Source organism: Lithobates pipiens, unplaced genomic scaffold, assembly GCF_037356315.1.
Source record: "Lithobates pipiens isolate NorthernLeopardFrog02 unplaced genomic scaffold, aLitPip1_a1.2 Scaffold_23, whole genome shotgun sequence".
Classification (NCBI taxonomy): domain Eukaryota; kingdom Metazoa; phylum Chordata; class Amphibia; order Anura; family Ranidae; genus Lithobates; species Lithobates pipiens.
The window spans coordinates 71,426,713-71,453,926 of NW_027507785.1; the positions used below are offsets into that span (position 1 = coordinate 71,426,713).

Below are 27,214 nucleotides of genomic sequence, written 5' to 3' on the forward strand. Positions count from 1 at the left end.
TGACCTGGTGTTCAAAAGAATCCATGTTGGGCCTGTTTCACTCAGGCTTCATCTTGAGCAGTGGGAACAGCAAGCTTTTGCAAAGCTTTATGCAGGCTTTGAGCAGCTTTCTCTAAGTCTTTATATCACCCTTCAGCCCTCGTTTGGTAATGTTATACACAGATCATTATGGGCTCCTTGTCACTTCAAATAGGCTGCAAGCAGACTAAAGCAGGCTTTCAACAAACTTCAAGTGGTGCTGAAGCCTGCTAGCAGCTTGTTTAAAGACAATGACAATCAGCACTCACATTAGGACCCGTGCTATATATTTTCAAACTGTACCTGAAGAGCAGCTTAAAAGCCTCAACAAATCTTCATAAAAGCTTGTTGTTCACACTGCTCTTATACGAACTGAAGCCTGTGTAAAATGTGTTTCTGCAGTTGTCACTAACTGCATTGAGTCCTTTTGTGACTCAAGGGTGTTGTTGGTTGCTAGGGAATTCTGATATGCTTGATATTAATTAAGCCTACAAAATGGTTGTGCCTCCACCATATGCAGTGGTGGTCTGTATGAAAAAATGTCAAATTTGTTTTGCTCTGGACAGTATATTTGAGTTATGTCACAATTACTGGCTTCAGTACATTAAAAATATGTTGTATTTGCACATCATTTGACATGCATACTAAAATGCCTTCTCCTTGACAAATATTAAAGCTGCCTTGTCAGCAAAGAGTCACTTGTAGCCAAAAGCATTGCCTTTCTGGCAACCATGTCCTGAAACACTGCTGTTTCACTACTCCCCGGGTAACTGCAAGTATATGACCAGTGGATGGGTCAATTACCTCAGTGGATGGGTCAATTACCTGGTTTTCTGTTGCACACAGTTGTTTCTCCCACTTGCTCTTATATGCTCTAGTGACGTACGAGCTGGCAGGAGTAAAAACAGCATGCAACGGGAGGAGTAAGGTATTCATCACACCAAGAAGTGGTCAGGGAGCAGTGAAGCAGCAGTGTTTCAACTCATGGGCCACAAGAAATAAAAGCACGTTCCTGTTTAAATTTAGCAGGTAGGGTTTAAGCCACAAGTGACCTTTTGCTTTTAGAGTCACTTTAAAAAAATACTGACTCTGAGGCTAGCCCTAATCTAGGTAAACCAGAATTTATGGCTTGGGTTCTCTTCTTAAGGTTACAAAAGGTTTATGAACAAATTGGGTGGCCAGTACACATTCAGTTTGGCCAGGGGTGAAGATTCCATAAGATGTCTGTAAGGCTTTGACAACCATAAATTAATCCAGAGGAGATTTATTCTTTAATACAGTTCGAAAACAAAAGATTTGCCCATTTTTACAGCTATGAATATACAGAAAAATACATTTGATGCCCCACTAGTTTCCGAACTTGCCTGTTACTTACCAGTTAATGTGCATAACCCCACACTTGGTGGGCCCTTACCATAGCACAACAGCTTCTTTATTATCAAGACTATCCCAAATTCAGTGGTAGAATAAGCAACTTTTGACCTTATTCAACTCAAATCAGACATGTAAAGTATTAGTAATGTGTTCATGTTTTGTTATTCTATGGATTCTTCATGTACATGGTAAATTCGCCATGAATTATTTTTGACATGACTCAAAAGGGTCTCCCTAAAATAGTGCTTCTTACATAGTTAAAACCCAGTTGTACCCCAGATAAAATATTTATTTTACATGGGTACTGAAAGGTTAAATCACAATCTGATTATCACAATCTGATTTATTCGATTCCCTGAGAGCTCTATTAGAAAGATGTCCACTCCCCACAACCCAGTTCTGCCTATCTGAAACAACTACTTGAAAGCCACATCAAGGTATCAAATGCCCCATAGTAGATTCTCTATTATGCAGAATAAACAAATAGACAGTACAGTTAAGAGTGGCACCTGGTTATGCCTTGTAGGAGAGCTGAAGACAAACTACTGCAGGGAAATCTTACCGTTGGAGTCTCTGAAGAATATCAGAAGCTGAAATGTAATTCAACTAGTCAGTACTTATTAAAAGAAGAAATCTCAAAGTTGGGAGAGTTGGTCTTTAAAGCAAGATTAACACAATTGTTAGCCTTCCAAACCCAGAAAAAAATTCTACTTTTTATGTTTTCAAAATGCCATTATTACAAATTTGTATTTTGACTTATGTGTTTTCAGGATATACAATAAACATTTATATATTGTATTAGACCTAAAGTGCACCTGTGCCCAGATTGTGGACATTAACATATTTACATCTTCCTAACAAGAAGCAAAAACTCTAAAGCAAGCTGTTCCTGACCTCTTTAGCAGCTTGTAATGTGAAGTAATTCAATCTCAAAATCACAACAAAAACTCTAAAGTTGGGTTTGTTATTAATTTAATCCTTGCCACCCAACGTGCCTATATTTTGGTATAAAAACATCAGGGGCTTGAAAATTATAGCTGACTCACCAATACAGACAGTAGAAGATTATAACCCCACCACACACACAAACACTGATGTGTAATGTATCTTCAGAGCAAAACTCAGTATTACAAAACCCCTCCTGTTTTGTTTTGTTTTTTGTTTTTTTTTCTTGAGAGAGACCCAACATTTTAAGCTGTTGCCAAATTTTTAATCAAGTGCAGGCAGTTGCTTGTCTTCACCACTTTGCTCTAGAAAAAAAGTCAGCTGAAGCATGCAACCTTTAGATCAGGGGTGCCCAACCTTTTAAAGAGCGAGGGCCACTTAAGCGACTTGGTAACCGGTCACGGCCACAATGAAAGAGCAGGCGGATGATAGGTCCATGCAGAGCGGGCATGGACACAGCCCACTCTACTCTATGGGTCCTCTGATCTGATCCACCCAGACAGAAGGGGATTGATCCCTTCTGTTTTCTTGTTTTTTTTTACCGAATCAGATTGGAGGTAGGCGGGTGTAAATGGACACAAATCTGTTTTCATCTGCCGTTTCATAGAGGTGAATGGAGGGTCTGATTGGGTCAGACCTATTGTATGCAAGGAGCCTTTCACACTAATGCAGCGCAGTGTACCTGTGTATTTCCTGCAGGTTTGTTATAGAATTCTATTATATCCTGCAGGTGTGCTGCACTTTCTGAAATCACACCAAACCCGCAGGTAATAACAGTAGTCTATGCCTCAGCGCAGGTAACCTGAAGGTGCACTGCACCGGCGGATCAGTTTGAAAGCAGCCCAGTAACTACTGCGAAGATATGCCCATAAATACACTGACATTTTAGTAATAAACTGACCTTTAATAACAGTCTTCCATTCAGATATTGCCTGCTGTTGCTGTCCCAGGCAGAGTGCATTTGGTATCACTCTGCCTGTGGCAGGAGACGGCGCTATACAGGAAACATTGACTTATACAGCTCTGCTTCACAGCTGCCTGCTTTCCTGGCTTCATTAACAACACAAATGCTTTAGGATGGCAGGTCAGCAACCCATGATCTGGGCTTGCCAATCTGCTATCCCACAGAAGGAGGTCGCGGGCCACACCAGAGGGCTCCGCGGGCCGCATGTGGCCCCCAGGCCACTGGTTGGACACCCCTGCTTTAGATGAATAAAAGTACAGCATTTTGTAATCCATGCAAATAAATCTCTGCTGAAAAGGTGGATCGAACAGAGGCGTCCCGTTCCAAAGGGAGAGAACGGAGGCGTCCCGTTCCAAAGGGAGAGAACGGAGGCGTCCCGTTCCAAAGGGAGAGAACGGAGGCGTCCCGTTCCAAAGGGAGAGAACGGAGGCGTCCCGTTCCAAAGGGAGAGAACGGAGGCGTCCCGTTCCAAAAGGGAGAGAACGGAGGCGTCCCGTTCCAAAAGGGAGAGAACGGAGGCGTCCCGTTCCAAAAGGGAGAGAACGGAGGCGTCCCGTTCCAAAGGGAGAGAACGGAGGCGTCTAGTTCCAAAAGGAGAGAACAGAGGCATTCAGATGTTGGATAACCCCTGAAAAACAGGCAATCTGCTGTGTATAGATATTTGATGTCTAAGATATTGTTGTTAATATGTATACATGCAATGTCTAAGTGGTGGATGTACAGTATTATTCACTGAGCACACTGGCTAGCAGTACCAGTTTAGCAGGAACATTTTTAAAATAAATAAAATAAATTATGAAAGTCTGTTCTGGCGTGGGAACAATAAGCCCCTTATACCTGCCTATAGAGCACACAGCTAAAAGATACTCCACTCTTCATCAGTACCTTGAATGGGAAGCACATTGTATTTTGGTGTCAATGTCCAAATTATTGGTCTCAGTGGCACAAAATAAGATATTAAATTATATTGTACGGTTATTTTTTTGCATTGTTAAATAATGAACATAATATTCTGGTTTATGCCTGCAGAGAGGATAGACACTGGTAGGCAACATAAAAATGCTTTTTACATAGCGTTATTGTTATTTGCTAAATAATTATACATGTGAGGAATCAATGCTGTAATTTCTATTACATCCCGCACATTCTGTATTGTGTTGAAGTTAAATGAGCCTGTACTGCATCTAAATGAACCTCCTTCCTGCAAGTGTAAAGCTTGTACATTTTACATTATAGTATTGTTCTGCTATTATGTATTTTTCCACATCATTTTTAACGCTTAATAAAAAGAAAATGCTGAGCTATTTATTTTTAGTAACCGTATCTATATATGCATTTTTTTTTCATGCAGTAGTCCTTCGCTTATCAAAAACATTCAGACAAGTCACGCCTACTGCACACCTCTTAATGCTGCTTTGCAGGTAAGTTGCCCCATCCTCCCATTCTCACCATCATCGCGTGTCTTTTCTGCTTATTGCAAAATATATTATCCTGGCTCTAATTAGATATTAAATTTTAATTCTGTTAAACTTTTTTTTTTTCTTAAGTGCATAAAGCATTGCGGTCCCTGGAGGCAGGCACATATCAGTCTGCTTCAGCATTAGTTAGATGCTTAGCATTTTGAATATTGTGGCAAAAATTAAAAGTTCACTTATTAATATTTATCAGCAGTATCATAATTTCCATCCTCTTATTTCAGAATTTCACTTGAGGCAAAAATACCACAAGTGTAATTACTCGAGCAGAGCTATTAATGTGGGGAATGAAAGAATATCATGTCACATGACCTCCTATTGTTCCAGGGTCTGGAGGAAAAAAAAGCAGGATTAAAAATAAAGAAAAAAAAAAAACTGGTGCACATTTTTAAATACATATTCTTGATGGATAAATTCCTCTTTACCTAATCTGCAATTAATTGTTAATTTTAAGAGCAGTTATTTTAAATGAATTAATATTTATAATTTGTATTATTTTCATCATTATTAATAACAGTAATAATATCATTTTGCTAGATTTTTTAGAATTAACCCGCTACGTTTTCTATACATTTTATGAATATGCTAAATACATTATAAATGTATTCTCTTTTTGAACCACTTTTTGTTTTAGAGATATCATGGTGACTTTATAATTTGTTTGGTTTGTTTAAAAAAAAACATGATGAAACATTAACTACAAAATAAAGCAGGGAATGTTTTTTTTCTCTTGTGTTCTCTCTAATTATTAGAAGTCAAACAGTGACAACACTGAAAGGAAGGAATTGTAAATACTGTTCATTAGTTGCTTACTGTCCCCAGAGTCTTGTGAAATATGATTTTAAAGGCTGTTCTGTCTGTAGAATACTATTAAGATTACAAGCACAATTTACATTCATGAGGCTGAAAGGCAAAATGAAATGATCCTATATTCTATCAGATCCCTTCCTTAACGATGACTAATTCCAATTAGAAGGCTCAGAAGATTTAACATTGCATGTTTTGGAAAAAGTAATGCAAGCTATTTTTTTTGTTAAATAAAAAAAAAAAACTTTCTGTATATGTAAACCCCAAATTGCATTATTTTTGTATAGTTATTTTTCTTATTGGTTTCTATTCATTCAGATAACACAGACTGAAAATTTGTCTTTGCCCTAGTTGTATGTATCATGGGAATTTTAGAATGCATGAAAATTTGCCTTCGGTTTTTTTTTATCTCCTGCAAAGTTAATGGAAAGATGCCATTAAAAATAAACTATCCAAAACAGATATATATGCAATACCACAACGTATAATGATGGGAGATTACATGAATGTAATACCAAAGCAATATGTAAATTAGAAATCTGTTTTATCAAGAGTCAAATGTTTGCAGACATTGTCCAGGCTATACCAGCCAAAGCTAAAGAGTTATTGTGTCACTATTGACTGGTCATAATTTATTTTTTTTGATTTGTTATGTTGAAAATTTTTAAATATTTAAAACAATTGTTCCGTGTTGGCAGAAAATCCCAATGCATGCCAAAAACGTCACCGGTGTTGCCTTATGTTTAGTTTTTAACATCCACGCTACTTCTAATAGTAATTACCTTCCTAAAGCATGGTGTATCAATGCTTGTAAAACAAAGTTGTTTTTTTTCCCATAAAATACCCTTTATTCACCCTTTTGTGCATCTCTATTGTATTGACCACCTCCAGCCTCTTTCAGATACTTCCTATCTATATGAGGTTTCTACACCTATGGCTGCTCTTACCGTTGACTGGCCTTAATGATAGGGACAAGAGTGGACCATGCCTGCACAGTGTGTACATGACCATTTGCTGTCTCCACCGGTAGCACCAATGACAGGGTAACAATGCAGGAGCACAATTGGGAGACAGTTGTCATCCTATAAGGGGAAGTGTCTAAACAGAACTTTCATGGCAGGATCACCAGGCATTTTAATGAAAGCTTCAGATTTAAAAATATTCAAAACAAATTTGAAAATTACATTACCATAATAAAGCTTATATGAAAATGTTGTGATTGAGTTTAAATCTATGTTAACTTCAGTTAGAATTGTCGCACCTATTTGGCGTATTTTCGATTTGCAGATTTTATTACATTCTGGTAAATGGGGATGAAACCGTTTCCTTGTTAAACAAGACTGAAAAAAAAAGTTCCACTATTCATATCTGAAAACTTTTTTATTTTTTGCTCTTTTACTATAGGTTTCAATGGCTGAGAACAGTATACCTCTATACACTACGGCTTCCATGGGAAACCCAGTTTTGACCAGTTTAGCCAGTGCTATGCGGGAAGAACTCAATGGTGTAATTGAGCATGGCAACAGCAATGGCAGTGACAGCAGCCCGGGACGTTCCCCTATGCAAGCAATGTGAGTATCAGGACTTGTGCAGTGCATTGTTTCGTACTTGAATCATTTGTTTATGATAACTTACATGTGGACAGATTATGTTGTATTCCCCTCACAGGCCAAAGTATGAAAAGGCAATCATTTCGGGTGGGGGGGGGGGGGGGTTGGGGGGGGGGGGCAGGGGGTTGGGAGGAATTGCAAGTGTTACAAATAACTTATGACTGATTTATAATGAATCCAGAATTTAATGCTGTGTCCAAAATGGCCTAATTTGAGCAATGTAAGGTGGATTAGGGAATAATGGGGCATGAGAGCCTATTCACCAGGTTCTCTTGATAGCTCACCTGCTACTGATATTTATCTTCTTCACCTATAGAAAATGCTGTGTAACCATAGTGTCGGTCTCTGTTGTTGCGTACATATGGCTAAGGACAATCCTTTTGCTGCCACATAACAAAATTGGGACCTGGTGATTGGCTGTTCAAACTCTGACAATTGCTTCATGAAAGAATAGGGAGACAGGTCAAAATCCTCTATATCTAGAAGTATTATATTACAGTGTTTCAGCTAGTAGATGGGCTGGGAGCAGTCTCTGTTAACACTCATACAGGGCTAAGGACCACCCCCCTGCCACCACACGATGAAGCTGGGCCATGGCAAACAGCTATTTGGACTAACCATGATATTGTGGAAGGAAAAGGAGAAGGTCATGTTCCTCTATACCTGGATGTACTTGTTATATCAAGGTGTTCTGGCTGGTTAATGGGGTGGTAATGACCTCCGATGGAGCTTGCAAAGGTCTATGGACCATCCTGCAGCTGTCACATGACATGCCTGGGGCTTAGAAATGTATCACTCAGGCTCTGACCATCACATTATGGAAGGAACATGAAAAGTTCATGTTATATCAAGTTGTAACTCTGGGGGTATGTTCCAGACACTAAAGAAATGCCTACATTACCAAACTAGTCTATTTGAATATGACTACTACTAACAAAGTTCTGTCATGTGCCCCAACCTGACAACAATCTCTGCTCTAAGGACACTGTCAGTATATACTGTATACACATCCACACACATACACATGTTTGAGTTTTGGGGTGCACACCCTAATACAAAAGGCTGCGCACACCTATGGATCTAAGGCACTGCCGCCTCTGACTGCTAGACTTGATGATGCCACTACTCTGCTGCTCACCTTTTTCCTTGCTGGAGTCCCTGACATGAGGAAGGAAAGACCTGCCTCCACCAAGATGGCTGCCTCCACACAGACACATTCATTTTAAGTTAGTGATTGATAATCTATCAGCTGTTGGGAAACCACAGGAAATTGTAGGGCCTAGTCCTTTATCATCTGCCTGCCTTTTTTTTTTTTTTTTTTAAAGAGCACAGTTTTCCTAAAGTGTTACTAAACCTTCTACAGTAAAATCATACAATAAAAATGAAAAGAAAAGGCCACATATGCTCAGACCAGGGCAGCACTCAGTCCCAAATGCTTAATAGAACCAAAGAAAAAAAAAATGCCCCTGGGACTTTAGATGAGTAGTGCCACACAAAGTAAATAAAAAAAAAAGAAATACTGTACAAATTATATTTCATATTACATTTAACCACTTCAAGACCAAGTCTATTTTTGACAATTGTTGCTTACAAATTAAAATCAGAATTCTTTGCAAGGAAATTACTGATGGATGGGATGGCAATGTACCATAGAAAGTATGCATCTACAATGAAAGGCACATCCCCGTTACATTGTCCTAAATTGGTAATTGACGGGTTTACTTGGTGGAGGTTTGATAAATAAGGGATATGGTATAAATGAGCCATAGTTCTTCATAACTGTCATTTTACCCTTCCCCAGCTGCATACATTTCTAAAAAGAAACCAAAATCCAAATTCATACAAGAACCTTTAGCAAAGCTAGTTGGAATGGTTTCAGCTTATGGCGGCCCACGAGAGATATTTACAAAGGTTTAAAAGCCTAACAAAATATTTTAGAATTTTTATGTGCCCTTAAACTGCTACAGCGTAAATGAAAATAGCACACAAATACATCTTTAAAGTTACTGCTTTTTGCAGGAAAGGAAGCTTGATTAATTGCAAAGGCAATTTGTTTTTCTCTAATGCCGCCGAGATACATTTGGTGTAAAACCGCCACACTGCATTCTCTTTAAAAACTGCAGTAAACAGTTATGATGCGTCTAATTTTTGAGCATCCCAATAAATTAGACTCAATCAAGCTTTAAATGCTAACATTATCTCGGCATTTACCTTGTTAGCATGGAAACTGTAGAATCTCTCTAGAAATTACCCAGCCTACTATGTTCATATGCGTCTTTATGATGTTATAATGTTATGGCTCTTTTTATTCAAAGATCCAGCTTGCAGAATATGTCTTAATGGGGGTTTGTAGGACTTTCATCCTTATAGCTTCCAGTGCTATCTGTGGAGCAGCGTACTTCATGCTGTGTACGCCAACGGAACCCATTCCTTTTAACAGCTCTGAGTTTCAATGCTCTTCCAGAGTGGACAAATAAGAGGATTGTTGAGATGTGCAAAATTAAAAACAAAAAATTGCTCGACGAGGATGTACACTACAGAATTAATATATACAGTAGCTTACATTTGAAAAAAATAATAATTTGGTGTACGCTTTTTAAAGAGCTTCTTCATGGGGATTGCAGCAAGCACATATGCCTCTGCTCAGGGACAGGCAGCATTTACTTCCTATGAATGTTAAGACAGCTTTAAAGCCCATTTGAACCCTCTAATCCTACTCTTGTAATGCAGTTAGACTGCATATATAGTAACAAATATGCTGCTTTTTTTTAATTTGTTTTTTGCTTCAGCAAGGGTTGAAATACACTGTGCTGGCAGCATGTTGGAGAGTCAGGCAGCTACTTCCACACACAACACAGCAGCCCACAATACCCTGTGCTGGCAGCATGTTTGAGAGTCAGGCCGCTACTCCCACACACAACACAGCAGCCCACAATACCCTGTGCTGGCAGCATGTTGGAGAGTCAGGCCGCTACTCCCACACACAACACAGCAGCCCACAATACCCTGTGCTGGCAGCATGTTGGAGAGTCAGACAGCTGCTACCACACACAACAAAGCAGACCACAATAATCTGTGCTGGCAGCATCTTGGAAAGTCAGACAGCTGCTACCACACACAAAGCAGCCCGAGTCTTTAGCGGAACTAAATTATACTTTAAAAGCTTCAACAAAGTTTGCTGAAAGCTTTGAAAATGCTTTGCAAAGCTTACTGTTCAAGACAAGAGAAAACGGGGCACTCTGGGGGAAAGCAGAGGGCAGTAGCTTTGTAATGGAAACAAAAGAAAAAGGCGCTTCTAAGTGCAGTGGCTACAGGTACTTCATTCCCTCAAGGACATAAAAACACGTACTAGAAGCAGTAGTTGTAAAGGCTTATCAGGGTCATTGAAGTCACTGAATCTTAGCAGAGTCCAGCTGGCTCTATCCATGTGAGGAGTCTGTGTCGACAGCAGGGCTGATATGGGGGATCCTTGGCCAGCCAGCAGTGGAGAACCTTGGAGGGTGGAAGCAGGAAGAGCCAGCGACACTGTTGGAACCAGAGTGGCGCACAGGACCCAGAAGTGAGGTCAGAAGGGGCGGGGCGGTTTTGGAAGCATGCCCATTGGCATCAAGAAGGAGCAAGTCCAGCCCCTTATGAATCACTTTCAGGTTCTGTGCTCCATGCTGGTTTCGTCAACGCCACTTGTATTTCCTGCTTCCACCCTCCATGGTTCTCTGCTGCTGGCCAGCCAAGGATCCCCCATATCAGTGCTGCTGCCAACACAGAGACTCCTCACATGAATAGAGCCCGCTGGACACCGCCATGACTCGGTGGCTTTAATAACTCTGATGATCCTATTCACCTACTGCTTCTAGTAAGTGTTTTTATCTTCTTGAGGCAATACAGCTTACTGTTCACACTGCTGTTATACAAGCTAAAGCCCATCTGAAACTGGCTGAAGTGGGGCAGGCTATAGATGACCTGCTGCAGTTTCTGAAACCTAATAAAGCAATTTTTTGTGTAGGAGTGGAGCCTGTATAACTATGCAAGAGGGGAAGCTTTAAAGACTTGGTAAACACTTAGCAAAACCTTCCTGTACACCCTGCTCTCGTACAAGCTGCAGCCAATATGAACAAGGCCTCATCTTTTCAGGAACGACTCATATGGCTCCTACATGTTGGCCATCTGCCTGGGATTTAAATTTAAACAAAAAAAATTAGTCCCTTTGATTAGTAATTTCATAACTAGAATTTTGCTCCATGTAATATAATAGTACTTTGCATCTTTTGGAAGAGTTAATGTTAACAAAGGTAGGTATGTGGGTGGGGGGTGCAACTCAGTAAGCAAGGGGAGTAGGAGTCTAATTCATTAAGGCTTCCTATTTTTAGGCATTGCCTTGGAAAGTCAATTGTATCATGAGCGAACAGGAGCTTTTCTTTCTGCTTCTCATCTCTAATGTTAGATAATGTCAATAAAATGACACTTCCCTTCACCGTTTCAAAGGCCAGGCGGTGTTTACGCATTTGCAGTATTTTGCATGACAAAAGCCACTCAGCAGTGGAAAAGTAATTGCTGTTTGTAAAGTCAGGCCTGTAAATATGATTTACGCTCGGCGTTTCTTTCTTGTTATCATAGCTGTTATGTACGATCAGCCCTATTCCCCCGTGGGTTATTCATATGCTCTTCCATAATGGGGAATTTGGCAGTTCGCATCTCCCAAGTGCGTCCTTTTTTGCCCACCATGAGCTAGGGATCATGTTTTCCCTTGTTTACAGCTGACAGTGTTATTATTCTCGTTAGGACTGGGCTCTCTTATCACATTGTTGTGTTGAGCGAGGCGTTTTTTTCTCCTTTCTCCCCTTCTCCGTTTGTGTTTCCTGGCAGAGCTTTTCTTCCTTTATTGACAGTTTGTAAAAATATGCATTAATTTGGAGTTTAAAGCATGTATCATGGTGTCTCCTCGTAGTGTTGTGCTTGAAGTTGATTAATGATAGAACCTCACTTGGGGTCATCCTCTAGAGAGTTGGCTCACAGGTTCTGCATGTTAACTAGAGAAGCAGAACACACATTAAGCAATGATTACCCCCAGCCTCGGCAAGCAGCTCCATGGCCCGATAATTCCCACTTTTACTTTATGAAGTCTTGTTTAATTTGTCTGCCGAATGTTTGGTTGTGTCATAAATAACATTAATGAGTCTTTTATATTAATGACAATGATTAAATATGAATTATTCTTACTATATCAATGCTACCTGGTATAATGGTGTTGCTGAAAACTAAATGTGAAAATGTAAATGTTGTCCTGTGGGATCCTAATTGTTAAAACACATTATTTTAGCAGACTAGTCGCCTGTATATATTTAGTTGGACTGAGGGTACTTTGCGAAAACAAGAGGTAGTTGTATTGGTTGAAACAATTTGATAATTAATTTGAAAACATTAAAATGAACCATTAAAACAGACACTGTTGATTTGTTTTTGCAGGTGCATGTTCCAGGGCTTCTATTGTTCTCTTTGCTTCACTGCTTGATATCCACTGATCTGGAACAAGCATTTGTATATCAATTTCTTTGACACCTTATATGTTTATGCCTGTTCTGATTCGATGATGTACCAAGCAGTGAGGCACGGATAACAAGCCCTGGAGCTTGTACCTACAAAAACAAGTCTCCAAATACAGGTCCCATATGTTTTTTTATAACAGGTGCCTTTTAATGTATACGATTTTGAAGAATTTGAAATTCATTCATTAATAAGGCTATATATATATATATATATATATATATATGTCTTATGTGGGTTAAATCCTTGACCTCAGGGGTGCAGTATGCTGACATTATATACAAAATAAAGCATTTTCCCCCAGGGTTTTATCTGCTGTTCAAGCCTCTAGTAGATTTGTAAGAATTAACAAAAATGTGTTCAAATTAATTGAATGTTAACACTTAAGGATCTAAACAGGAAAGTGAAATACGTATTTATGCATGTAATAGGAAAGCACCCAAGGATTTTTTTGGCGGCTCTTGTTTAGACATTTTCTGTTATGGGGTGAACATTGTCTCCCAGTTATGATCCCATGTTGTTACCCTGTCACATGTGCCACTGGTTGAGGCGGCAAGTGGCTGTCTGGACTGCAATTGTGCAAGCATAGTCCACCGTTGTGACGGATAGTAAACCAGTCCTGAACAATGACTTGTGACCGACACTTGAGCAAGTGCATATAGACAGGAAGTTGCTAAAAGAGATATTCTGCACTTTGCTTTAGAAAACTACATGTCATGACCTGGATCTTCTGCTGGTGGCAACATGGTTCCCTGGGCAGAAGGTTGTAATTCATGTCTCCCAGCAGACCCCAGTAATCAGTTTTCACCTGATGCTGGCTGCTGGGAAGGTATTTAGGTCCTCCCCTACTAAGTGCCTTTCGCTCCAGTGTTTTGCTGGTGCCAGACCCAGTTTGCCTAGATCCTGCTCTTACTTCCTGCCCTGCACCTGCTCCCCTGTTTCCCCTTCCCATCTGCTCCCTGCACCACCAGTTTTTCCCCTGCTTTTCAGTGTTCCCCATTTTGTATATAGTTAGTTGTTAGGCTTCTGTTTGTTAGTTATTAGTCAGGTATTCTGTAACTGGGTTTTTTTGTTCACTTATATGTTCATGTTTGCTGTGTGCTGGTATTTGGAAGTATTTTGTTTGACTGTAAATAAATCTCACCTGCAGGCTGGTTGCAGGTGAAGGAATTGTTCCCGACCTGTTCGCGACACCCACAGCCAAATTGCACTATTCTTACAAGATGCACGGGGCTGCATGTCAGCCTGCAGCGCGTTTGCGGGGGTGGGAACTGCAAGGAAATCATATGGTCAAAAAGACCATGTTGTTTCCCTGAGCCGCATTTAAAAAAAAAAAGTGCATGCACCTTTTTCCTGTGGGAAACTCAGGCACAGCAGCCCATTCAAATGAATGGGCTGCCATGCCTGAGCACTAGTGTGAACTGAACCTGAAAGCATACACAGTCTGATCCCAGTTCCCTTAGTGTAGCCATGCAGATCCGGCCATCTTTGCTGCCGATTTCTGACACTTAGGCTGGGTTCACACCAGTGCGAATTGGATGCTGGTTTTCACTGCATCCAATTTGCATGTCAGGAAATTTTGACTGGCTCTCTATGGAGAGCAGCTCTGGAGAAGCTCTGATGCAAATTGCACAGGAGTCCCGTGCATTTTTTGGTCCAAATTCAGCCATATATTGTGGCTGAAATTGGACCTTAAAAAGTGAATGGAGATGCACCGGACCCCTGCTGTGAGCCTCTCCGTTCCTCGGTGTGAACCCAGCCTAAAGGTTTGGGTTTTGATCGATTTTGTTTTTGGTAAAATTCTTTTTATTACGTTTTATAGAAGACATACAGTACAAAAGTGACTCAGCACAATGGGCTTAGGGCTGCTCAAATAAAATATATGGACAATTACCATGTGATACTGCAAACATAACATGATCTATTTACAGATTTCCTTTCTTGTCTTTACCTATAGGCACCACGTACATGTTAAAGAAGAACCACTGGATCCCGACGAGAATGAAGGGCCACTATCGCTAGTAACAACAGCTAACCACAGTCCTGACTTTGACCCTGACAGAGATTATGAAGATGAACCAGTAAATGAGGACATGGAGTAAAAAAAATAACTCATGCATTATTTCACAATCCTGAGAATGAAGACAGTTCAAGGCTTGGGTTATATCTCCATTATTGTACAGTCTGGAGATTTCCCAGCCTAATCTGAAACCTTTGACATGTGTTAACTCTTAGTGCCATCAAGTTTCCCATTTGGGAGTATTTTTGATTTTTCTACTTTTTGTTGAAGAAAAAAAAGGAATTTGTACTCTGTGCATTGGATCGACTTGTTTGGTACTTGCAACTTCCTCTCTCACAGTCAACATCAGTGTTGTAAATTTGCTAAACCGATTTCACTTCTTCACATACAGCAGACTTTTTGGACTGTTGTTCTGCCAAAACAGACACTGAGGACATCGATATAAGCATGTGCGTCTAATCTGCAGGTCATCCCCTTTGCCCAGATTTTAAGGATTCCAATGGACAATGTATTTGCACAGTACTGCATGTAGTTCTGATTATCACTGCCTTTAAATCAATTCTTTTGCTTCCATATGGGATGGGAGGGGTGACCTTTTTATATATGTATGGGACAGAGGGAGAGGCATAGTAATTATCCCAAACTTCTTAATGTATTGCTTTTATTTTTATTGTACTACACCAATTTAAGTTCTGACCTCAGGCCTCTGCTTCAGGCCCAAGACCTCTTGGAGGCATAATGTTTTCTGTACTTTGTGATGAATGTTAATAGTTGTTTTTATTATATGATGCCGAATGTCTTTTAACTGTTCAAACATTTTCTGTCATGCATTGTAGTTTGCTTAAGTTGCAATCACATTTCTTTCAGACACTCAAAAAAAAATCTAAGTAAAAAAAAAAAATAATAATAATAATATATTTACCATTCCATCATAAAATTTCCCAAAACAAAAACTGCCCTTATTGGGGAAATTCAAATCTGGTAGAATTTGGTAAAAACAAGAATGAATAAAAGCCATAGAAAATGCCACAAAGTGGCAACAAATTCATTCCTGGATAGCAGTATTTACTAGCATAGGTAGTCAGAGCAAACTCAACCGGTCACAATACACATTAACAACAGCACAAGGCATTATGCAGCTCTCCACTTTCTCCATTATCGGGTACTAAAGATCTGGGAAAATATAGCATGTCCAGTACTGAAACACACTTGGAAAATTTAAGAAAAAACTGGGATGATCTACATGTAAATGGCATGGATATTTGTTCTTCTGCGATTCCCTGTGCTTGGTTACAAGGCCCTGGCAGGAAATATTGGTTGAAGAGCACTGTCCATGTTATGTATAAAAAAAGGCCTTGGAAATATAAATATATATATATATATGGCCATTAAGATGTCAATTCGGCATATGTAGAAAAAGGCACCACTATGGAAAGGAGATTTTTGCCAAGATATGTTTATCTGTTTAAACATACAGGGTTTTTTTTCCCCCTTTACTACATCATTGTAAATCAGCCAATAGCAGAAGCAGGTCATTATCTACATGTAGCGCAGTAGTTGAAGCCCTGGGCAACACAAAATGCCATTCCTAAGCCTTTGTGCGTAAATAAAGCACTTTGTACGTGGCTGGAAAGGAGGAACAGAGATGGATCGGGACAGAGCTTAGGTAAAATTGTGCAGGTGTGTATTACTACCTGTACAGTACAAAAACGATTGAGCAAAAAAAAAAAAAAAAGGTCAGGTGTGTGTTTTCATAAACCTGGTAAAACCAGATATACATAACACTGTGCCAAATCCAAAATTTAACAAGTGTCTAGGCAATCCCACAAGCAATAGCTTTTTTTTTTTTTGAATGACTGATTTAGTTACTGTCCATCAAATGGTAAATTGCAGTGGCAAAATGTGAACCAAAATTGAAAAATTGTGAAGGCCTTTAACGGAAAAACAGAGAACCAAGTCAGAATACCTTGTCTTGGCACCGCCCAAGGTTCTTTAGTAATAAACACAAGCAACAGCTGGTTTAACATGGCTGGTGGTCTTTATAAGCTATTAACTTGTGTTTTAAAGTGTTTATTATATAGACATAAAGGAAGACATAGCAATTAGAACTACACACTTAGGCCGCTTGAGTTGTCCACAGGTAGGCTTTTCAACGAGCCCTTAAATTACAAACCTGGCTGGATGGTGTGTGTGTGTACAGAACATAAAAGCTGGGGAACAAAAATGGGATACATGCATTTTGCACTGCTCAGGCTTGTTATGTGACCCCCCCCCCAACCTGGATCTTACAACTTTGTCATCTATTTTAGTTATGCAGGGACATGTTTTTTTTATTTTTTACAGCTGCATAAAAGTCATTGTTAGAATTTTTTTCTTTTTGTAACATTAATGGTGCCATCATTAGGTAATACTTCAAGCCATATCTGCTCCCCAGGTATCTTTTTGCAGCTCCGTTGAAGGTGTGATCCAACCGTGAACAGTTTTCATGGGACCGCCCTTCTAAATGATATAACGCTCTAGTCTTTCTTCACTGTCTAGTGCCCCCCCCCCCTTTCTTTTAGCCACTTTTTCAGTAGATTTTTTTTAAATCTCTTTGATGCTGGAAGTACTTGCAGTTCTTTGAGGGAAACAACTTAGGGGCCTCTTTGATAACATGTAGCATTCTGCATTAAAAGTGTCCTAGCAAAAAAATTTTTTTTTTGTTTCCACCTTGCCAGCATAAAACGGGAGAAGAATCTGGTTGTTGGTGGTAACAAGGATTATTCTATCTTCGGACACTTTCATGCAGGAGGCGCCTGTTGTGAAAACCCAGAATTTAAGAACAGATATCAACAGCAAAGCTGATTGGTAGAGTAGGATTCTTAACATGCATATGCGTGATTTTATTGCTCATATTTCAACAATGGCAAATGGATTAGTTTTACGGTTGCCCTTACAGTTCATGACAGCCCTACAACTACCAAAGATTTTACTTAAAAATAAATTATGTTGTTTGTGTTATGCTTTACCTGTATTTTAGACAAACCAAATATCCTCTTGTTGTTGATCAAAGAAGACAAGTGAATCTAGAGGGGGATATTGATAATGTTTGATTTCTTTAATAGGTTTCTGCTCCCATTTGTTCATTCCAAAATCAACCTATTTTCAAACCAAAGTATTTTTTTCTTTATTTTATTTTTTTTATGAACTTTTTTTTTTTTCCTAGTGTGACCAAACCATCTAAAAACTAATATTGAGTGTTGGGAACAGTTTTACTATCTTTTAGAAAGTTGAAATTTTTAAGCATTATATATTTTCAGTTTTAATGCCCAAATGAACTTCCAGTTTAAGTCAGCCAAATGCATTCAAGGTGCGCAAAGACTTTTTTTTTTTTTTTTTTAAGCAAGCACCAAGCATGCCAACAGGCCATAGAGGAGGACCCCCTGATCTGTGTGTGGAAGCAGCAGTCTCTCTGCAGAAGTCCAGCACACATCAGAGCTATAGCCCTGTAATCGGCAAAGCTCATGTGTCTGAGTGGAGTGGACTAACTCAAGAGGGGGTGTGTCAGATCCTCTGCAGAGACAACAACTTCCAAACAGAGGTTTTCCTATGCAGTATGCTGGCAGTGGACAGGCTTTTCTGCACAAGGCTGAGGCTGTTTTCTTTGGAAGATGTCTCACACTTAGCTGGTTAAAAACTGAATGTTCAATTGGGCTTGAGGACCAGTTGGCACCGTGTGGGAAAGCTGCGTTCCGTGCACGTTTCCCGCACCACATTTAAAATGCGATATGCAGCAGTTAGCATATGGTTAACTGCTGCATATCGCATTTTAAATGTGGCGATTAGCAACACCCCAAACACAGTGCATTTGCCTGCACTGGATTGCTATTGTACGGGTAGTACCATGTGATCCGGTTGCTGGGTGTTTTTGTAAAGTAGTGCATGTACTACGTTTGCAGCGGACTGCACCAATGTCAGCCCATTCAAATGAATGGCCTTTAAATCGCACTGCACCTAGATCTCATGTGAATCGCATAGGAATGCACAGTGCATACCTCTGCAATTCATGGTGTGAACCGGCCCTGAAGCCTATAAAATTACAGAATCTGACCATTTACGATGTTAACTGCCAACACATGCATTAACCACATGACATTTGTAATAGGTTAGTCAAAGCCCTTAAAAAATACTACGCTCATTGCTCAACTGACAACTTTTTTTTCCCAAAGAATACACAGATACAAGGTTATTTATAGTAATACTGCTTTCAATTGCAGAAAGATGTTGTAACTCCTAGCAATTAGACTTTAGCTTCAATTGGTTTAACACAAATTCGATCAATAATGCTTACGTGTTGCTTTTCAGCTAAAGTGGCTTTGTGCAGTTCAAACCCTCTTTGTTTTAAAATTGTATTTAATATTAAATGCACGTTTGTTTTCCTTTTTATTTTCTATAATGTATATAAGCTATTTAAAAAATAAAAAAAATAAAAAAGTTAAAGCAAACAAAATTCCCAAAGCACTTTTCCGAAGATACCAAAACACGATTTGATGCAAAATCCAAATTTCATCAGTTATCTCATAATCTTAGGGCAAAACAGTTCTATAAACAGATAAATTAGGAAAATAGCTATTTAGAAAACAGATCCTATACATAATACATACATTTTGTATTATTTTAAGTTTAAATATCATGCTGGATTTAAATATTTGGATATATCAGCATATACGTAGAAGCAAATTTCTTTAGGAACACCCCACTATGCCTCTCCCCAAAAAATATAAAATGTTCAGTTACTTTTGAGTTAGTGTTCGCTCCATCTAGTCTGTGTATGAAGGGTATATATTCATTAAAAAAAATATATATACTTTTAATTTTATTTTACAATGGAGTGGCTTGGTTTAAGAGAGAAAAGCTAAGAATATGCTAAAAAATAAATAAAAAATACATAGCCCTGTGTTCTTTTAAATATCTGGTTCACTTGGTTCTTTCAAAACTCAGAAGAGGGGATAGAGAGTTGGTGGACTTTTTCATACTTGGCATGAATAGGTGGGCGTAAAAATAACTCGGCATGAGTAACAGTAAGCATACCTCAGTTCAGCCCTTTATGGAATGACTAAAACACAGTTACATTTCACTAAGTTGCACTTAAATGTATGTCTTGCATGCTTACTTTACAACAAACGTATAAAAAAATAAATAAAAAAAATATATAAGCATTCACTTTTACATATCATGCAAGTGTTAAGACTTGTGTAAAGACCAACTGAAAAACTCAGGCTTAATCATACAGCAATCTCCACTATGTGTGTATTTTTAAAAAAATTTGCAAACATTTTTGCCATTATTTTAAGTCCCTCATAATGTACATAAATTGTCTGTGTGACCATTTGTATTTAAAGGGGGGAGGGCAAGGTTGGTAATATATATATTTTTTTTCTTTTATTTCTTTCTACAAAACGTTCCTTGCAAGGAATGAACACATACTTGTTTGTCAAACACCATTGCTTTGTTGTGCAACTGCTTTATATTAACTATACTAAAATAGCTTTGAAAAAAAAAACTACTGTATGTAACAATTGCAGAAACAAACTGCATATGTACAATATTTAGTTATCCCTGCTTAAAAAAAAAAAAAAAAAAAATATGGATGACTTTTGCTGACAAGGTGGGAGAAATTCCCTGACTATTTTGCTTTCAATTTGTAACATAGTTGACAGGATTTTTTTTTTTTCTATCATTGATCAATGATTTTGTACAGTTCTTGTGTTTTTTGCTGTTTTTTTTTTTTTTTTTTTTTATAATTTCCAACCCTTTTATGTTATTCAACCACTGCCTTTTCTGGCCGTCTTAAAAAAATGGTTCATATGTTTAAAAAAGTAAAAAAAAAAAAAAAAAAAATGTTTTAAAGTGTTTTCTCCTCCTGCAGTAAATATTTTGCATGATGATTCCTGGGCTCAGACATTCAAAAGTTTATCAGTAAAGTCTTGAATAATTATTGGGGAGTGTCAAACTATTAAACTTTTGTATTAAAAAAAAAAAATACTTTACAAGGTGCCAAGATGTAAAGACAATTTGTTACATGTTCTTTTTTTTCTCAAAGAAAAGCGTACATTAGCAAAGTAGTACCATGTATCAGGTAAACTGCTGTCAGGAATGAGTCAAACAAGCCTTCTCTTATTTTTTTCTGCCTTGTTAACAAAAAAAAAAAAAAAAAAAACAACAAAGAAAAAGTTGCATTTCTGAATCTTACATAATGTGAGATTTGAAATCAAGGCTTAGGTTGATTTGTATCATTGAGACCATTTTTTTTTTTTTACACCCATATAGAAACAAAATTGATTTTTGGAGAAGACAAGTCAGATCTCTTCAACTGAAAAAAAAAAATGTGATTTATAAAAAACATAAAAAAAAGTTGCTTATACATGGTTTTAATCCTGACATTTTTTAAATGTAACTAATATTCTGTAAAATATTTGTTTACTTTTATTATGAAGCACTTGCTTTAAGGTTTGCAAAACCAGATTTTCCAGGGTATGCGAAATTGGCCCAACCCAAGTACACAGTCTTATGACAACTAATAAGCCTTGATGACAATGGTACAGTCTGGATAGTTAGCGTGGTGCTTCATGTGTATGTGCTGCCAGTAAACGAGATAATTTTGTTTTGAAAAGGCATAAAAAAAACTCATTCCTTACATCAACTGTAATTTCATCATTCCATGTCTGTTGATACAGACAATAAAAAAAAAAATGTTGTGTAGTCAGTACTGATTACTGACAGTATAGCATTCTCAAATGCAATAAAAATGCTGGTTGTTCACACTGGTAGTTTCTGTTGTCCTGTCTTTTGATGTTGTTTAGTGTGCCGCGTTAAAAGATCTGAAAAAAGACTATAAATGGCACATAAATGAAATTATAGGCATCCTTGGCTACTTAATTGTTAAGGAAACCCTGTCAATGACTTAAAGCTGATCTCAACGATATGTGAGCACCACAAACTGAAAACACTATTTAATATTCAGCGAACCCACCCATCCGTTCATGTCTCCATGCTTTATTTTGCTTTAAGAAGCACCCTTTAGCTGTGGTCAAATGATTCATATTGCATTTACTTCCTGGAATCCATCTGCCCTTAGGCCAGGCATGCAGGCAGAAGTATGAGCTTAGCTGAGAAAGCCCCTCTTAGCCCTTGTACACACGGTCAGACATTCTGACAACCAAATCCAACGGATTTTGGCTGAAACTGTTGCATACACACGATCGGACAAAGTTGTCGGAAAATCCGATTGTACATAACGTGATGACTTTATTTCGTTACGACGGGACTACGTTCAGGCTAGTAGCCAATAGCTTTGGTCTAGGAATTTGATCTGAGCATGCGTGGCACTTTGTCCATCGGAGTAGGCTACACATGATCGGAGTATGTCCGATCGGAGCATTTTGTCGGAAAATTTTACGGACAAGTTGGAAAACTTGGTCCGTCGGATACTCCGATGGAGACCACACACAGTTGGAATATCTGACAAAACGGTCCGATAGGACACATTCCGTCGGAATCTCCGACCGTGTGTACAAGGGCTTACCCGTGAAAGGAAAAAAAATGTACAGAAGACTCCTGGGACGTATGACAACTTTCTGGCCTAAACCAGAAACCAGGAAGCAATAGAATTTTTTTTTGTAAAAAGGATTACAAATAGTTAAGTTTGATTAGAGAGTTTAGTTCCACTTTAAAAATTGCAGGTAAAAGCAAAGAATAATAAGTATTTAAAATGCTCATTTGCAGTGTTTTGCCATGTGCCCTAAACTCCATAGCACATCCCCCTCTCTATGTGCAGATTTTAACTCTCTCTTTTTGGAGTGCCCCATTTAGGTCTGTGTTTTCCAGCTCCAGAAATGAGCCCCTCACCTACTGAAATAACCTTTTAGATTGGGTTCCCACTGATGCAAATTGGATGAGGCTTTTCCAGCATCCAATTCGCATGACAGGAGAGTGTGGCTGGCTCTCAATGGAGCCGGTTCACACATCTCCGTGGCAGCCGCGGAGCGCACTGGAAAAGGATCCTGTGCTACTTTGGCTCCATTTCAGGTGTGAATTCAGGCAGAAATTCTGACCTGTATCGGTGTATAAGGACGCACCACACCCCCTGCTGTGAGCCATGGCAAGTGTGATCTCAGCGTTATGTAGGTGGTGGGAGAGGAGGAAGGCCCCTTTCACACTGAGGCACTTCTAAACTGCCATTAAAACACTGAGCGCTTTTGAAGAACTTTTTAGGCACTTTTGAAGAGCTTTCCATTCATTTCAATGGAGAGGGGTGTTTTTTCACCGCCCCGCCAGCACATTGCCCCAGAGTGAAAGCATTCATTGATTTTAATGGAAATAGGTTTTCATGAGCTTTTCAGGCGCTTTTTTTGTTTAGCGTGAAAGCGCCTGAAAAGTGACTCCGTGTGAAAAGGGTCTAAAGGGCAATACCATACACACTTGAGGGACATCTGTGAGTTTGCTGGGGCTGCTGACAGCACATCAAAAAAGGCAGTGCTCAGCAGCAGTCTCACAATTTTTGCATGTTTAAACAAGGGAGGTTTTTGCATGTAAATAACATGACTAAAATACACTCTAAGGCCGCGTACACACGCGGGGACTGTTCGCTCAACTTTGTTCGTCAAACAGTTTCAGCGGACAGTCCGCTCAAAATTAGCATGGACGGACTTGCCCACACACGACGAACGAACAGTCCGCTGAAACCGTGCGCGATGACGTGAACGGCACGTACGACGGGACTAGAAAACGACGTCCTATACACTGCAATGCAACCTTCGGCGTGTAAATTCTTTCTGAGCATGCGCGAGACTTAGTTTGACGAACAAGCCTACACACGGGCGGACTGTCCGCTCAAACCAAGTTTCAGCGGACAGTTTTTCGGAATTTCCGAAAAACTTTGTTCGTCAGACTGTCCGCTGAAACTGTCCCCGCGTGTGTACGCGACCTTAATGCAGATATAATCTTATGGGAAGATTTTGGTTGAAATGGTCCATTGACGAGGTCTCTTAATAAAAAAATAAAAGTGATCTAGGTTTCCAATTGCTATGAATTAGTAGGGAAAACATGTAAAAGGTTTAATTTCTTACTAGCTTTTGAGATTGCCATCCTTTCATCTAGCAGAACTATACTTACCTCTATTTCAGCAATGCAACATTCGCAGGCTCCCTCCCTGGTGTCCATATCTTCTCGATGGCTGCTTCTGGATTTTGGATCTTCACCCCATTTCATTGGCCTTTCCTGGATGACATAACTCCTGCACATATACATGGGAGTTAATGCATGCTGGCACCAGGCAGATGTGAGAATTGTACACTTAACTGTACATATGCAGGTCATTGTACAGTATAAACTGTTTCAAGGAGAAAGGCAAGAATATCTTATTGCAGAGGAGACAAAGTATGTCTCTTCTGCAATAAAAAAAAAAAATCCTTTGGCAGCCTATTTGGTTTGTTTTAGTAAACCAACCCCATAGCATACTTTAGCAACCTCATTACACACATTAAAATCCTTCATGATATAAATCTGGAAGTAACAATAAATCATCTGGAATCAGGTGAGTAGATTTTATTCAAACCTACAGTATTTTAAAGAGGACGCCTAAGAGAAAGACCCCTTTCACACAGCCAGGATGGCATGGCCGCCGGATTCCTGCAGAAAGATTCTGCGGATTCTGCTGGAATGACCGGGTGGTGTGATCAGCAGCAATGCGTCCAGGCTTGAACATCTGTCCCTAGCTGCAGCTAACACCTCTGTGTGCGGCTATATGGTAACAGCATCTGCCTCATCAGCCTGCTGTTAGTTTAAATGGGCTGAGCGGATCCCATTACACCCAGTCATTTCAGCAGCAAGAATCTGCAGATTCTTGCCACAGGAATCTGGTGGCCGCACGAACCTGCTCGTGTGAAAGGGGCCTAAGGATTGCTGTAGAGGCTTACGTTAAAAATGTAGCAATATATGACACCGGAAGGAGATTAACTCTGTAAAACATATGTAAAAATGCATATAAAAGCAAAGGAGAAGGCTTTAAAAAAATACAAGGTTGAGGGATCATCATCAGCATTCAGACTTTATAAAGAATGCAACTAGAACATGAAAGACACATAGCGGAGGAGAGCAAAAAAAATTCCAAGAAATTCTTTAAGTCTCAAGGTATTGAATTTATTCTCCTCAGTCTTCACGAGGGAATCGGGGGGCTTCAGTAACCAAAACTGCAGTGTTTGTCTTCAAAACACATCATAGGAAGCACCTCCATTGTTAACAGAGGACAGAATTAAAATTTGACTTGGGAAACTTAACATTAATAAATCACTGGGACCAGATGGCTTGCACCCGAGGGTACTTGGGGAACTCAGTCAAATAATTGCCAGACCATTGTTCATAATTTTTACTGACAGTCTACTGACTGGAATGGTACCAGCTGGAGAAAAGCCAATGTAGCACCAATAGGTGCTACATTGAGGGCGGCGCAGTGGTGTAGTGGTTAGCACTCTCACCTAGCAGTAAGAAGGGTCACTGGTTCAAATCCCAACCACGATACTACCTGCCTGGAGTTAGCATGTTCTCCCTGTGCCTGCATGGGTTTCCTCCGGGTACTCCGGTTTCCTCCCACAAACCAAAGACTTGCAGGTAGGTTAATAGGCTTCTGTCCAAAATTGGCCCTAGTATATGAATGGGGAACTTGGATTGTGGGCTCCTTGAGAGTAGGGACCAATGTGAGTGTGTAATGTACAGGGATGGGGACAATTGTAGACACTCAGGTTGAACTGGATGGACTGGTGTCTTTATTCAACCTTACTAACTATGTAACTATGTATAGCAATGACAGTTCGCGGGATCATGCCAACCTGCTGCAATATAATGATGGCGGTTGGTCGGAAATCGGTTAAAGTCGCAATAACTATAGAAAGGTTCCTGCATTACTTTTTTCTGCCTTTCATGTAACTTGAGTGCCTTAGACTGCCATATAAACCCTCAAAAGTTGCTTGAAAGTCGCACCTGTTGTGCAACAGTTGTCCAACCAATATTTAAAAAGGGCCAAAAATACATCCGTGGGCATTACAGACCAGTTAGCCTAACATCAATAGTATGTAAACTCTTGGAGGGGATGATAAAGGACTATAAACAAGATTTTAGTAATGAGAATGGTATCATTAGCAGTAATCAGCATGGATTCATGAAGAATTGTTCTTGCCAAACCAATCTACTAACCTTCTATGAGGAGGTGAGTTGCCAGCTAGATAAAGGAAGGACCGTAGACGTGGTGTATCTGGATTTTGCAAAAGCATTTGACACAGTTCCCCATAAACGTTTATTATACAAAATAAGGTCCCTTGGCATGGACCATGAGGTGAGTACATGGATTGAAAACGGGCTACAAGGGAGAGTTCAGAGGGTGGTGATAAATGGGGAGTACTCGGAATGGTCAGGGGTGGGTAGTGGGGTCCCACTTAATGGGGTGGGCAACTACATGGCAAATGAGGTTCAATGTAGAAAAATGTAAAATAATGCATTTGGGTGGCAAAAATAGGAATGCAATCTATACACTGGGGGGAGAACCTCTGGGAGAATCTAGAAAGGAAAAAGGACCCGGGGGTCCTAGTAGATGATAGGCTCAGCAATGGCATGCAATGCCAAGCTGCTGCTAACAAAGCAAACAGAATATTGGCATGCATTAAAAAGGGGATCAACTCCAGAGATAAAATGATAATTCTCCCACTCTACAAGACTCTGGTCCGGCTGCACCTGGAATATGCTGTCAAGTTCTGGACACCAGTCCTCGGGAAGGATGTACTGGAAATGGAGCGAGTACAAAGAAGGGAAACAAAGCTGATAAAGGGTCTGGAGGATATTAGTTCTGAGGAAAAGTTGCGAGCAATGAACTTATTCTCTCTGTAGAAGAAACGCTTGAGAGGGGATATGATTTCAATATACAAATACAATACTAATGACCCCACAATAGGGATAAAACTTTTTCGCAAAAGGGAGTTTAACAAGACTCGTGGGCACTCATTAAAATTAGAAGAAAAGAGGTTTAACCTTAAACTACGTAGAGGGTTCTTTACTGTAAGAGGGCAAGGATGTGGAATTCCCTTCCACAGGCGGTGGTCTCATTGGGGAGCATCAATAGTTTCAAGAAACTATTAGATAAGCACCTGAACGACCACAACATACAGGGATATATAATGTAATACAGACATATAATCACACACATTGGTTGGACTTGTGTCTTTTTTCAACCTCACCTACTATGCCCTAAACATTCAGTAGATTTGACATTGCTGGAGGATTGGTCAAAGCAGTGAAAACTGAAATTCAAGATTTTAATTGTAAAATAAAGCACTTGGGGGGGGTGCTTATTTCATAATGCTTGCAGCGTGAGCAAACACTTTGGCCTGGCAGTGGGGGAATCAAATAGAATTCTGGGGGGGGGGGATCAGTG

General features: G+C 39.5%; 1 protein-coding gene across 19 annotated transcripts in view; it reads left to right on the forward strand.

The window, feature by feature from the left end:
• Window positions 1-21,557, forward strand: part of FOXP1 (forkhead box P1) — a 1,079,246-nt gene extending 1,057,689 nt beyond the window's left edge. For all 19 annotated transcript variants that reach the window (XM_077451838.1, XM_077451836.1, XM_077451844.1 and 16 more), the window contains 3 exons: window positions 4,653-4,722; window positions 6,988-7,154; window positions 14,692-21,557. In XM_077451838.1, the coding sequence (XP_077307964.1) occupies window positions 4,653-4,722; window positions 6,988-7,154; window positions 14,692-14,836 (382 nt within the window). In that variant the 3' untranslated portion in view covers window positions 14,837-21,557. The remainder of the gene's footprint in view (window positions 1-4,652; window positions 4,723-6,987; window positions 7,155-14,691) is intronic.
• The last annotated feature ends 5,657 nt before the right edge of the window (window positions 21,558-27,214 follow it).